General features: G+C 44.3%; 1 protein-coding gene across 1 annotated transcript in view; it reads right to left on the bottom strand.

Moving 5' to 3' along the window:
• Positions 1-11,311, bottom strand: part of SLC5A4 (solute carrier family 5 member 4) — a 34,565-nt gene extending 23,254 nt beyond the window's left edge. Inside the window, exons 1-5 of the mRNA XM_025400019.1 lie at positions 11,173-11,311; positions 10,418-10,489; positions 8,346-8,450; positions 5,292-5,351; positions 3,949-4,053 (exon numbers count right to left, since the gene is read on the bottom strand). Of these exons, the coding sequence (XP_025255804.1) occupies positions 3,949-4,053; positions 5,292-5,351; positions 8,346-8,450; positions 10,418-10,489; positions 11,173-11,307 (477 nt within the window). The 5' untranslated portion in view covers positions 11,308-11,311. The remainder of the gene's footprint in view (positions 1-3,948; positions 4,054-5,291; positions 5,352-8,345; positions 8,451-10,417; positions 10,490-11,172) is intronic.
• Between the last annotated feature and the right edge of the window lie 3,607 nt (positions 11,312-14,918).

Below are 14,918 nucleotides of genomic sequence, written 5' to 3'. Positions count from 1 at the left end.
TACTAAAAATACAAAAAAAAAAAAAAAATTAACCGAGCGTGTTGGTGCGTGCCTGTAATCCTGGCTACTAGGGAGGCTGAGGCAGGAGAATCGCTTGAACTTGAGAGGCACAGGTTGCAGTGAGCCGAGACTATGCCACGGCACTCCAGCCTGGAAGATACAGTGAGACTCTGTCTCTGTTTCTTTGCAGAACTTGGGACTGGAAACAGGTGTAGCAGGAGACGGTTGTATTTTTCTCTAAGATTTGAAATAAAATCTGACATTTTATCATCCCACCTGATATTGATGTTGGCCAAAAACCTGTTCTTGATTTTCTGAGCCTAGATCCCAACTCAGTTGTACAAATACAAAGTACTTTCTGTAACTCTATTGCACATTGGGGTTTTCCAGGAATACTAACTAATCTTGAGGGAACATTTCACTTTTTTTTTTTTTTTTTTTTGAGACGGAGTCTCGCTCTGTCGCCCAGGCTGGAGTGCTGTGGCCGGATCTCAGCTCACTGCAAGCTCCGCCTCCCGGGTTTACGCCATTCTCCTGCCTCAGCCTCCCGAGTAGCTGGGACTACAGGCGCCCGCCACCTCGCCCGGCTAGTTTTTTGTATTTTTTAGTAGAGACGGGGTTTCACCGTGTTAGCCAGGATGGTCTCGATCTCCTGACCTCGTGATCCACCCGTCTCGGCCTCCCAAAGTGCTGGGATTACAGGCTTGAGCCACCGCGCCCGGCCACATTTCACTTTTAAAAAAATGTTCAGCATTTCAGAAAGAGTGTTACTTGTGGAGGTGCCACACATGCATATCTGCCTCTGTCCGCATTTATAGCTGTCTTCATTCATACTGCTTTATCCTCATCCACAGAGGGGTGAGTATTACACCACAGCATTTTGACTTGATGTGTAGTTCTACTTAATCATTTTCATATTAAAACACACTATCTTATAATGGATTCCTTGACCTTTGTTTCTATTACATAGTACTATTAAGGAATTAAATCCATGGTTTTGAAATTATATATAAGTAGTCGACATATTATCAATGTTTTTTTTCTAAAGAAATAGGGACTACTCCAGGTCACTCAGGCTGGGGTGCAGTGGCATGATCTTAGCTCACTATAACTTAGCTCCTGGGTTCAAGTGATCCTTCTGCCTCAGCCAAAGTAGCTGGGACAATAAATGTGTGCCACCACACCTGGCTAAATAATTTTTTTCTTTTTTTTTTTTGTAGAGACAAGGGTCTCACTGTTTAGCCCAGGCAAGTCTGGAACCCCTGGCCTCCAGTGATCCTCCTGCCTCAGCCTCCCGAAGTGCTGGGATTGCAGGCAGAAGTCACTGGGCTCAGCCACCAATGACTTTTTTTTTAATTGTGGTAAAACATATATGACATAAAATTTACTATTTAGCCATTTAAGTATATAATTCAGTGGCATTAATTACACTAACAATGACTGTAAAATATTTCTCATAATAAAGAGGAATTGCAAGGATCAGAATTTTCTTTTGCTATAAAGGACTGTATTAAAACGATAGTCAATATCTGAATAAAGACTGTAGATTAGGTAATAGTTCATATCAAATCTCAATACAAATGTTATTGCAGTTTGAGAACCAGTGAACAAGATGATCTTTTCCAACCTGGGCAGAGGAGAGTTATGAAAACTGTACTGTCCTAATGTCTCATAACGATCTGTTTAATAAGTAACTAGGACACAATCCGTTATCACAGTGTAAGAGTACACAAAAGGTCATGTCTAAGGTTAATCATTATTAATGTCACTTAAGACATAAACTTGCAGGCAAGAATGGACTCCTGCTAAGGTGTCTTTCCAGCCAACCATGGACTCTGCACAGCCACGGACCCATACATGGCTTCCCTGCACCCACACTCAGATCACCAACATTCTGTCCCTCCCTATCCACCAGCAACCCTCCAGCCTGGGAGGTTGCATCCTTCGGGGGCCCCTTTCACTGTGCGTTGTCCTCTGTTCTCTGTCTTCATGCCTGCTCATGCTCTTTTTTTGAAAAAAAATTGTCTATTTACTTTTTTGAGACGGAGCCTCGCTCTTGTCGCCAGGCCGGAGTGCAGAGGTGTGACTTCGGTACACTGCAACCTCCGCCTCCCGGGTTCAAGCATTTCTCCTGCCTCAGCCTCCTGAGTAGCCAGGACTACAGGTGCATTCCACCATACCCAGCTAATTTTTGTATTTTTAGTAGAGATGAGGTTTCACCACGTTGGCCAGTATGGTCTCCATCTCCTGACCTCATGATCTGCCTGCCTCGGCCTCCCAAAGTGTTGGGATTACAGGTGTGAGCCACTGCCCCTGGTCTGTTTTAGAATCATAAAGCTGTAGATGTCAGCACCAGAGGAGAACTGGGAGATTAGCAAGTCCAACGATTTAAGAAACGTGTGAACTCTAAGCCCCTGACACCTGTGAGCTCCTCTGCTTCTCTCTGCCTCACCTAACCTTCCCATCCTGGGGAATACTTAAGTGCCCTCTCCAAGAGTACGACCCCCAATGCCATCCATCAGGGAGTATCCTCTTCTCTGGGTGTGCACAGCACATTTTCTGTACTTGTCCGTGCACTCTAGTTCAGCATGTATTTTAGTACGTTTGCATGTATTGTCATACGAGACTAATTATTTCATGTGCAGAATTCTTATCTCCTTAGCCAGATGGTAAACTCCCATTGCTCAAGAATCTTTGCTACACTCACACACAGCTCAACAATATGCAGTCAGTGCTGGGCAATGCTCACATTGCATTGGGAAGGCTCATGCCATCTAATCTAAGCATCTAGTTCACTTCCAACAACGACTCAGCACAACAGAGAAGCAATAGGAAAGGTCAGCCTTTTCTCTCATGAACTCTCAGACACCTGCCTAGACTATGAACTTGAGATTATTTTGTTAGTCACTGATACATGAGGAGCAAATAAGTTACTCTTTGTTTTTTACACGTGCTGCTGAATCTTCAGATTCCTTCTTTCCTCACTGATTATCTCCCCAAATGTAACGTTTGCTTATTTATTTATTTTTGAGATGGAGTCTCGCTCTGTCTCCGAGACTGGAGTGCAGTGGTGTGATCTTGGCTCACTGCAACCTCCGCCTCCCAGGTCCAAGTTATTCTGCCTAAGCTTCCCAAGTAGCTGGGATTACTGGTGCGCATCACCATGTCTGGCTAATTTTTGTATTTTTAGTAGAGACGGGGTTTCACCATGTTGGCCAGGCTGGTCTCAAACTCCTGACCTCAAGTGATCCACCTGCCTCAGCCTCCCAAAGTCCTGGGATTACAAGTGTGCGCCACTGCACCAGGCCCCCCAAAAATGTGACTTTATAAAAAAAGTACTTAAAATGTACTTTAAAATTTTTTAACACTTATTTGTGACATATGTCTTACCATGGTGGTCTTAGATAGAGTGAACTTAAGAAAAATCAGTATAATAATACAAAGTACTTTCCTTGTGGTTCACGTGTCAGATAATCAAACTGAAAATGAAAATATAAATCTGGACATGATCTGAGAAAGAATATAAAGGTTATCTCGCAATGGAAAAGGCAGGAGACCAAGTCCTTCTCTTTACTACTAAAGAGCTGTGTTTGGCATTTATACCAGTGCCATCCTCCACTGCCAGCCTCCCCAGATATACACAAGTTTTTGAATGAGACATTTTGTTCTTTCTTTACATCCATTTTTTCATATCCTTGATAAGAGGGGAGATTTATACCCTAGAGCCTCTCATGACTTAAAAGTCTACCACTCTGTGAACACAGGATCTTGGAAGCTCCCTTTTTTCTCATTAAGACTTTGAAGAGACACCCCTGCGAATTTAAGACATCCATAACCTTGACCCTTTAAAGGCTGTTGACAGTCTACACATCCAGCTCGCTGATATTAGCACTCTGGCCCCATCTGACAACCTCTTGAAGTTAAAATGCCAGGAGGCTCTGAACTCACAGAAATTAACAAAACCACACAGATGAAGAGGGAGAGGATGGAGAGGTAGACCTGGAGTCGCTCCCCACCAAACCGCTTCTTGAGATATTCTGGCATGGTCATCACCTGCAGAGACAGACATTGACAGGGACTTACCCTTAGTGCCCTGTGCGTTCAGATTACTCAGCATTTCCTAAGCACCTGTGAGTGAAAGTGCTGTGTATGGCCCCTTCTTGGTGATGGAACCATGGCTTCTTATTCGTAGAGGCACCCCTGATGCCAGGCACAATGACTGTGCCTGGCAGGGGGTGGGTGCTCAAACCATGCTTCTGAAGAGATGGACACTCCCATGGATAACTCCAGCCAAAGTCTCTCTCCTGACCCATCTGCAGATCTCACTTTCCCACTGCCGGCTGGGCATCTCCACCTTAGTGTCCTGAATGCACCAAACACTCATCCTGTTGAAAAGTGAAATCATCATTCTTGTCATCCATCATCTGCCTCTGATCTGGAATCCCTGGCTCCATTAATGGTGGCCTCGTGTACTCCGACCCTCGAGCTTCAAGTCTTAGCGTTGATCATAATGCTTCCCCCTCCACTGCCTTCACTTTTACTCTGCCATCAAACCTGTCATCTCTGCTCCAGGGTCATTATGCAGGGGCACCACAGATTTCCCCGCTGGCTGCAGCCACATTCTATACCAGAAACCTCTCTAGTCAAGAAATCTGATTTTTTGTCTCTCTGTATATTTCTAGCAATAGGCCAGGTGAAGGGCAGGGACCCATGTTTCATGATCGAAGAGAAAAAATAAGTAAATAAATGAAAGTCTGACAGATTTACCCAAACACTAAGGATATGGAACTGGCCCAGTTGTCCCACAGAACTGATGTCTGTGGTTTATTTGAATAAGCATAGAAACTGATCCTCCCACTGTTACAAATTGAGAAAGTTATCTTTGTCTTATCTGAGTTCCTCTCTCAGGAAATCAACCATCAGTTCTCCCAGATAGGGTCAAAGAGCTGAAACTCACTAGATCACCACACCTGGACAGTGAGAAGCCAGACCCCTCGCCCGTTATAATTGTCTAACCCACCACCTGCTTCCTGTTGACTGACTTCTCTTCCTTATCCCCACCCCTAATTCCTGTTTTCCTATACATGGTTACATGTCTTCCCTGTAATATAAATCCCTAATTTTAGTCCATCAGGAAGATGGATTTGAGACTGAGCTCCCATCTTCTCGGCTGCAGCACCCAAATAAAGCCTTTTTTCCTGGCAATACTCATTGTCTCAGTGAGTGGTCTTCCGTGCAGTGAGCAGCAGTGCCTAGGACTGAACTCTGGCATTTTGGTAACAGATACTCACCCCCGACTTGATGTAGATGGGGACAAAGATCCACCCGAGAATTGGCAACATTACTGAGGACTACAAGGAACCAAAATAAGAGACAGTGAGACGTTAAAGAGGCTTGGCTTGTGGACCTTCTCCTTATATGACTTCTGAGTCTGGATATTAAAAAAAAAAAAGTTGGCTTAATCCTGTCCCATTCAAACAATTACAATCCCGATATAATTGTGAGTTCCTTTTTTTTCTGTTTCTATGACTCAGGGGCCACCATTTTCTGGGGATTAAGTTGTGGTGAAAAAGGGAAAGAAGATAAGGGTTCTGATCCCAGTGGAACCCCTGGAAGATCATACAATCTTGGCCAAAGGGAATTTTTCTTGAGTTGCATAAATGATAAATGGAGTGACAAAGCAATGAGAAAGGAACCTGGAGATAGAAGAATATCACCAGTGCTCCCTAAGTCTTCCCACATACAATGATGATAGTAATACAATCTAGCATTAATATGCAACTTTTACAGAGTCTTCACATATATCACTTACGCTGCTCTCAGCCTAAGTGAGGCAGATATGAGAAGCACAGTTATTCTTATCTTACAGAGGGGGAACTTGAGCCTTACACCTTACAGAGATTAAGGGGGCCCAAGGTCACAGTGACAGGGGGAGCAGCTGAGTTCTCTGCAGCTGGCTCGTCACACCCACTTGGTCCATAGGTCATTCTGGTCACGCCTCTGGAGACTGGCTTCATTCTGGTGTCCATGGCACTATTAAAACAAAGCTCCAGGCAAGGGCCTATCTGGAGGTTGGGTCCATCCTGGACTCCTGGATACTACTGAAGTAAATGTAGGGGCAAAATCTTCAACAGTGGAGGGGCACAGGCATGTATGATCACTCAAGATCACTTTCTGAGTTCAGCCAGGGATGGTCTGTTTAAACTTTCACTATGATACAACTTTCCTTTAAATCGTTTCCACAGGCATCGTCTTCTGCCTAATATGCACATGCATGTAAATGAAAACACCAGAAAGAGTAAGACAGGAGAATAGAAAAACTCAGGCAGCTCAAGAGCTACTGGTAGCATATCCATCACGTGTCCAGCCATGTGCTAGAGCAAACTTGTCCAACATGTGGCTCAAGCTTGGTTTGAATGTGGCCCAACACAAATGTGTAAACTTTCTTTTAAAATAATAAGGTTTTTTGGCGATTTTTTTTTTTTTAGTTCATCAGCTATCATTAGTGTTAGTGTATTTTATGTGTGGTTCAAGACAATTCTTCTTCTTCCAGTGTGGCCTAGGGCAGTCAAAAGATTGGATACCCCTGTGCTAGAGGATGGGCTGGACACATAGTGGGAACTCAGGGAGGAGAGATGAAAAGGAGAGCTAAAATGATCAAGTGAACATAGAGATCGAGGCATATAGAAATGACATTCCTAGTGGGAATAACTGCTTGAGAAAAATCTTAGAGGTGAGCAATAATGTGCATGGAATGGGCTCGGCAGAATGGGGCCACAGAAGTGCTGAAGGTCAAACAAGAGGTGGAGGCTGGGTGCAGTGGCTCACACCTGTAATCCTAGCATTTTGGGAGGCTGAGGTGAGAGGATCACAGAGCTCAGGAGTTCAGAGACCAGCCTGGGCAACATAGGGAGACTCCCATATCTACAAAGAAACAAAAACCTAGCTGGGCAGGGTGGTGCACACCTGTGGTCCCAGCTACATGGGAGGCTGTGGTGGGAGGATTGCTTGAGTCCAAGAGGTCAGTGAGCCATGATCCTGCCACTGCACTCCAACTTGGGTTACAGAGCAAGGCTGCGGGAGTGTAAATTAGTTCAACCATTGTGGAAGACAGTGTGGCAATTCCTCAAGGATCTAGAACCAGAAATACCATTTGACCCATCAATCTCATTACTGGGTATGTACCCAAAGGATTATAAATCATTCTACTATAAACACACATGCACATGCATGTTTACTGCAGCACTATTTACAATAGCAAATACTTGGAATCAACCCAAATGCTTAACAATGATAGACTGGATAAAGAAAATGTGGCACATATCTACCATGGAATACTACACAGCCATAAGAAAGGATGAGTTCATGTCCTTTGCAGGGACATGGATGAAGCTGGAAGCCATCGTTCTCAGCAAACTAACCCAGGAACAGGAAATCAAACACCACATGTTCTCATTCATGAGTAGAAGTTGAACAATGAGAACACACGGACACAGGGAGGGGAACATCAGACACTGGGGCCTGTCAGGGGGTGGGGGGCAAGGGGAGGGAGAGCATTAGGACAAATACCTAATGCATGCAGTGCTTAAAACCTAGATGATGGGTTCATAGGTGCAGCAAACCACCATGCCACATGTATACCTATGTAACAAACCTGCAGGTTCTGCACACGTATCCCAGAACTTAAAATTGACGAAGAAAACAACAACAAACAAATAAGCGAAAAAAAAAATCAAACTAAAGAGGCGAACATTCTATACAGACACCCAGAAAAACCTGGGATATGACTTTCATTAATATGCCTGGATGCTATGGTTTCAACTTGGTGTACCACCAAGTTCATGTGTCAGAAACTTAACCCCCAATGCAACAGTATTGAGAGGTTGGACAATTAAGTGGTGATTAGGTCATGAGAGCTCTTCTCTCATAAATAGATGTTTGCCATTATCAAGATAGTAGGTTGGTTATAGTAGGAGTGGGTTCCTGAATTTAAAAAATGAGTTTCACCCTCTCCTCTCCTCTCCTCTCCTCTCCTCTTCTCCTCTCTTCTCTTCTCCTCTCTCTTTCTTTCTCTCTCATCCTCCATCCCTCTCTCCCTCTCTCTCGTGCCCTATTGCCCTTCCACCTTCCACCTTCCACCTTCCACCGTGGGATGACGAAGTAAGAAGCCCTTGCCAGATGTGGGTCCCTCAGCTCTTGCACTTCCCAGCTTTCGGAGGTGTGAGAGACACATTTTGTTCTTTATAAATTACCCAGCCTGTGATATTCTGTCTTAGCAGCATAAAACATCCTAAGACACTGGATATGGTTTTGATTTAAAGGAAAAAGCCTATGATGTCACTTACAGTCCATTCAAATGTGACAGTGGCGACTCCTGAAGCTGCTCCTGTCCCAGCCAGCCCCACATAGTGGTTGCTGCCGATGTTACTGGCAAAGAGAGAGGCGCCCATCTGGAATGCAAGAGAACAGACCAGGGTTGGGGTTAAAAGATCCAAATCAGACTTCTTGAAAATAGATGCTGAGATGTTTCGGTCACCACTCCTCAGAGCAGGAGTCAAGCAAACGACGGCCGCGGGCTAATCCAGCCCATGGTCAGTTTCTGAATGGCCCATGAGCCAAGAATGTGTTTTTACATTTTTGATTGTTAAATAATAGTTAACAATCTAAATAAGCAAAATATTTTGTGAAATGTGAAATTGTAAAAGTGTGAAATTATGTGATTCAAATTTCATTGTCTGGAACACAGCTACGCTCATTGGTTTTCCATACAGACTTCGGCTGCTTTTTGTGCTACAATAGCAAGGTTCTGTGGCTGCAATAGACGATATGGCTAGAAAACCCTAAAATATTTACAATCTGGCCTTTTACAGAAAAGCTTGTTGGCCCCTGTCTTGGGAGAGCGTTGGTCAATCTACTAAAATGCTCTGAGTTGAGCCTGTCCTTGGCCAAGCACTGCCAGATCTCCCATCAACTCTTGTCCCCTTAATCATATGTAAAGACCCCAAGCTGTCTAGGAGGGAATTTCTCTCCACCCTCCCAGCCACGGGACCCTCTTTTCATTCATCCCCTCACCATCACAGTGCCTGCTGTTCTAAAGACCCAAAGATCAAGAGAGGTCTCTTGAGTGGGTGTGGATGAGCACCAGTCCTGGCAGAAGAGAATTGGGGTGTGGCTCTTCCCACTTTTTAAGGCCTCTGTAAAATCACTTTCTCTACTCAGCTACATGGGGCCAGAGGATGGGATTCAGCTGCTTTTTGGTTTCAAGATCGCTTGAGCCTCCTTGTGTGTTTCACTAAACAGTCCTAAAAATGCAATGTCTGATTGGATGCCCCAAATAAAATTCATTTCAAACTTCCAGTTGCTCTGCTTCCATCACCCCAGCCAGGACAGTTGCCCATCTCCACTTCCCCTCATACCATTTAGAAAATGAGTCAGACCTGTGAAGGAAGCATTTGCCAAGCACCCACTGTATAATGTGATGCCGGGCTGACACTCTCCAGGTGCAGAGGGGAAGATGCAGCCTCTGCTGCAGTGGGACCCTGGCTGAGGGGGCCACACATCAAAACCCCACAAGAACACCCACTGGGCACGAATCAGGAGGCATCAACATTAGCACCATCACAGGGAACACAATCAATAACTGCACGGGACATAGGGACCCATGGGGAGAGCTGGGCGGCTCCTCAGATGAGGAAGGGCTGAGGTGAGGGATTGAAGGAGGACAGCAGACAAGGGAGGGCCAGTCCTAACGAGAGGGCCAGCATCAGCTCAGGACTGGCAACAAAGCAGGAATGTGCAGAGCTCATAAGCCAGGAGAAGACTCTTGATAAGGAGCAGAAGAAAAGAACATGAGGTGGCGCTGGACTGGGGTCCTTCAGTGCCAGACTGAACCTGCTGTCATAATAGGTGACATATTGTCATGTCCTGGAATTACAGAGAGGAGCCATGAGGTCAGGGATTTAGGAAAGCAGTCCCAGCGAGGAGGCAACTAATGTACGTCAGAACTGTTCAACATTCCCAATGTTTTCTACATTCACTGTTTTTTTTTTTTTTTCTTTGAAATGGAGTTTCACTCTTGTTGTCCAGGCTGGAGTGCAGTGGCATGATCTAGGCTCACTGTAACCTCCGCCTCCCAGGTTCAAGTGATTCTCCTGCCTCAGACTCCTGAGTAGCTGGGATTGTACACATGCACCACCACGCCCGGCTAATTTTTATATTTTTAGCAGAGATGGTTTCACCATGTTGGTCAGGCTGGTCTCGAACTCCTGACTTCAGATGATTTGCCAGCCTTGGCCTCCCAAAGTGCTGAGATTACAGGCGTGAGCCACTGCGCCCGGCCTACATTCACTTTTAAGCACACACTCAGGAAATTTATCTCCAGAAAACTTTGGTCCGCTTACCGGTCCAGAAAACTTACCGGCCACCAGGCCACATCACGACCAGCGAGGAAGAAGCCTCCTATAGTACCTCGGTTGGTCCTCAGCATCGCCTGAGTGGAAGGGAAGAGAGATGAGGGTCAAGCCACAGCAAGTGCACCCAGATACCCCAGAGGCTCTGGCCAGGGTGCTGACAGGGGTGACTTCAGGGCTCCTACAGAGAGAAGCTTTTTGCTGGAAAGTGTTCTACAGCATCAAGTTTTAAAGGACTTCAAAAACAATCGCTCCGTAAAAACCCAGAGCCGGAAGAACTTAAAAAAAAAAAATCATAATCCTCAACTTCTGTCTTAACTGCTGTGATTATTCTCACTTACAAAAACCATGTGAGGTATCACTGAGCCATGCTTGCAAGAAAATTTGCAGTCTCAAACTTATTAAAAAGAAAAAAAGTCAACGTAAATGAAGAGTCCAACTCACTAAATCAGAAAGTGAGCAAACAACAAAAGAAAGTGAAAGAAATGCAATAATAAAAAAATACCATCTTTGTCCATTATGCCAGGTGTTGGGGATGCAAAGTAAATCTGAAGGTCCCGGTGCTGGCTCTGTGCACACGATGGGGTCGTTAGGAGAACACATTAGCTCATTGTAAGCATTATTTATGCAACACACAAGAAAATGATTCTGATACTAACACGACATTTGTGAAAAGCTTTGTCACGACCTCACCCCTCCCCACCTTAAGATGCCCCCTCCTAAACCTTGTGCCCACCCTAAAAGCCACTGGGATTCCACCTACCCACAGCCCAACAGCCATCACCACCAGAAAATAGATGACAATGACTGAGACGTCAGCAGCATTTCGGATGCGATCAGACAATGGAGGTGGCTCTGGGGTCTCAGTCATGGTGCTGGGGCTAACCGTACTGGCCATGGCTGCAGGCAGTGCTATATCCATTCCACAGCATGAGCCATCTTTATATAAGTTCTGGGTTAATGATCAGCCTCAGGCAGGTGGGGCGAGATATCAGAGCCAGCTCCTGGGTATGGAGACCTTTAAACCTCTCCTCCAAAGCTATGGCACCCTAGCCCTCCACCAGTGAGTGCTAGCCTAGGTAGAGTGTGAGAATGAGGGATGCAGGGCCAGAAATGAGGGGAGAATCTGAGGTGGAGCATGGGGCGTTCTCTCGAGTGCAAAGACAGGGTCTTTAAGGAGATCTGACCAGGTGGAGGGGGGATTTGAGAGAAATGAAGACAGACAAGGAGGGGAGAAGGACAGAGGAGAAGGAACCAGAAACCAGCCAGGAGAGGCTGAATGCAATGGTCCCTCAGAGAACAGATACAATTTCTGACCAATGAGCTATATCCCTTGACAATGAAGTGAATTATGCCTTTCATGGATTCCAAAGTCCCACATTTCTCTGAAGTGAGTTTCATATGCCACAAAAAGACATTGGTGGCCTGTACAGGAAAGGAAGTGGCTCTTCAGGCACCATATGTGGAGAGTTGAGGGCAGAGCTGTGGAGAGCGCTGGGTCAGAGGGTTGTACAAGAAGTGAATCAACCTGGAAGCATATGATGGGGATCACGAGGACTCAGGAAACAAGACCCCTGGACCACAGCTAAGAAGAAGTTAGAAGTAAAGCCTACGTGGTGGCTGACACCTGTAATCCCAGCACTTTGGTAGGTCAAGGAGAGAGCATCACTTGAGACCAGGAGTTCGAGACCAGCTTGGGCAACATAGGGAGTCTTTGTCTCTACAAAAATTAGCTGAGTGTGGTGATGCATGCCTGTGGTCCTAGCTACTTGGGAGGCCGAAGAGGGAGGATCACCTGTGATTGGGAGGTCAAAGCTATAGTGAGCCATGATCATGCCACTGCACTCCAGCCTGGGCAACCAAGTAAGATCCTGTCTCAAAAAAACAAAACAAAACAAAGCAAAACAAACAAAAAAACTGGAAAGCCCAGAAATTCTTCTTTTATAGTTCATTTTTTTATTGTGGCAAAATATACATAGCATAAAATTTACCATTTTAATCCCTTTTAAGTATACAACTCATCGGCATTAAGTACATTTACAGTGTTGTGCAACCATTACCACCATCCATTTCCAGAACTTTTTCATCATCTCCAAACAGAAGTATGCACCCACTAAAAACTAATTCCCCATCTCTCCCTCTCTCTATGCCCTGGTAACCTCTGCTATTCTTTCTTACTATATAAATTTGCCTATTCTAGGTACCTCATACAAATGACATCATACAATATTTTCCTCTTTGGTTTATTTCACTTAGTAAAACATTTTCAAGATTTATCCATATTGTAGCACGTATCAGAATTTCCTTTCTTTTTAAGGCTGAATAATATTCCAATACATGCATAGGCCACATTTTGTTTATCCATTCAACTGTTGATGGGCAGTTAGGTTCTTTCTATACTTGGCTATTATAAGTAATGCTGCTGTAAACATTGGTGTGCAAGGATCTGTTTGAATCCCTACTTTCAATTATTTTGAGTATATATGTAGAAGTGGAATTGCATGTGACAATTCTGTTTAACTTTTTGTAGAACTGCCAAACTGTTGTTCATAGCAGCTGCACCATTTTACATTCTTCCCACAGTGCATAGGAAAGTTAATTTCTCCATATCCTTTTCAATACTTGTCATTTATCTTTTAATTATAGACATGCTAGTAGGTATCAAGTGGGTATCACAATATAGTTTTGATTTACACTTCTAACACAATCGCTAGTAATGTTCATGATTTTTCATGTGCTTATAGCCTTTTGTGCATCTTCTTGGAGAGATATATATTCAACTTCTTGGCTCATTTAAAAACTATGTTGTATTCTTTATTATACCGCTTCTTGTGGAGCAGGACCAACTCATAGGCAGTCTGCGCAGAATAGCCTTATGTTGTGTTTTTGTTGTTGTTGAATTGTAAAATTTCCTTTTTATTTCTCAGAGACAGGGTCTCATTTCGTCACCCAGGCTGGAGTGCAGTGAGGTAAGCATGGCTCACTGCAGCCTCAACTTCCTGGGCTCAAGTGATCCTCCCATCTCAGCCTCCCCCGTAGCTAGGACCACAGGCACATGCCACCCATGCCTGGCTAACTTTATTATTTTTTTTTTAGAAGGGGGGATCTTTTACTATGTTGTCCACGTTGGTCTTGAACACCTGGGCTCAAGTAATCCTCTTGCCTCAGCCTCTCAGAGTACTGGGATTACAGGCATGAGCCACTTCCTTCCTTTTTTTTTTTTTTTTTGAGATGGAGTTCCGCTCTTGTTGCCCAGGCTGGAGGGCAATGGCACAATCTTGGCTCACTGCAACCTCCATCTCCTGGGTTCAAGCAAATCTCCTGCCTCAGCCTCCTGAGTAGCTGGGATTACAGGAACACACCACCATGCCCGGCTATTTCTTGTATTTTTAGTAGAAACGGGGTTTCATCATATTGACCAGGCTGGTCTCGAACTCCTAACCTCAGGTGATTCTCTTGCCTCGGCCTCCCAAAGTGCTGGGATTACAGGTGTGAGCCACCATGCCCAGCTAAGGTTTTCTTTATGTATTCTTTATTTTATTTGTGAGACAGAGTCTTGCTCTGTTGCCCAGGCTGGAGGGTGGTGGTACAATCTCCACTCACTGCAACCCCCACCTCGTAGGTTCAAGCGATTCTTCTCCTGCCTCAGCCTCCCGAGTTGCTGGTATTATAGGCATGCGCCACCATTTCCAGCTAATTTTTGTATTTTTAGTGGAGACGGGGTTGTGTCATGTTGGCCAGGCTGGTCCTGAACTCCTGATCTCATGTCATTTGTGACTAGAGATGATTTTACTTCTTTTCCAATTACAATGCCTTTTAATTATTTCTATTTCTTACCTGCTTATTCTGGCTGGGACTTCCAATACTCTGTTGAATAGAGGAAGTATGGTTGATTCCAAAATATAAAAGAATCACCCACAACTCAATGGCAAAAACAAAAAAAATTAATAAGCCAATGAAAATGGGCTAAAGACTTAAATAGACATTTCTCAAAAAAACACATACCAATGGCCAAGAGGTATATAAAAAATTGTTCAACATCACTAATCATTGGGAAAATGTAAATCAAAACCAGTATGAAGTATCATCTCATACCTGTCAGGATAGCTATTAATTATAAAAAACAAAAAAAAAAGAAAAAAAGACAACAAGTGTCCAGGATGTGGAGAAACTGGAACCCTTGTACACTGTTGGTGAGGATGTAAAATGGTGCAGTTCCTACGGAAAACAGTAGGAACTTTCCTCAAAAAGTTAAAAATAGAACTACCAAGTGATCTAGCAATTCCATTTCTGGGCATGTATCCAAAAAAACTGAAATCGCCATCTCAAAAAGATGTATCTGCACACCCATGTTCTTAAGTACTATTCACAAAAGATACAGAAACAACCTAATGTCCATCAGTAGATGCATGGATAAAGACTATGTGGTATATGCATCAATGGAATATTATTCAGCCTTTGAAAGGCAGAATATTCTACAATATGCGACAATGTGCGTGAACCTTGAGG

Source organism: Theropithecus gelada, chromosome 10, assembly GCF_003255815.1.
Source record: "Theropithecus gelada isolate Dixy chromosome 10, Tgel_1.0, whole genome shotgun sequence".
In the NCBI taxonomy this organism is placed as follows: Eukaryota; Metazoa; Chordata; class Mammalia; order Primates; family Cercopithecidae; genus Theropithecus; species Theropithecus gelada.
Note: the sequence above shows the minus strand (reverse complement) of the source record. Positions and strands in the feature narration are given on the sequence as shown.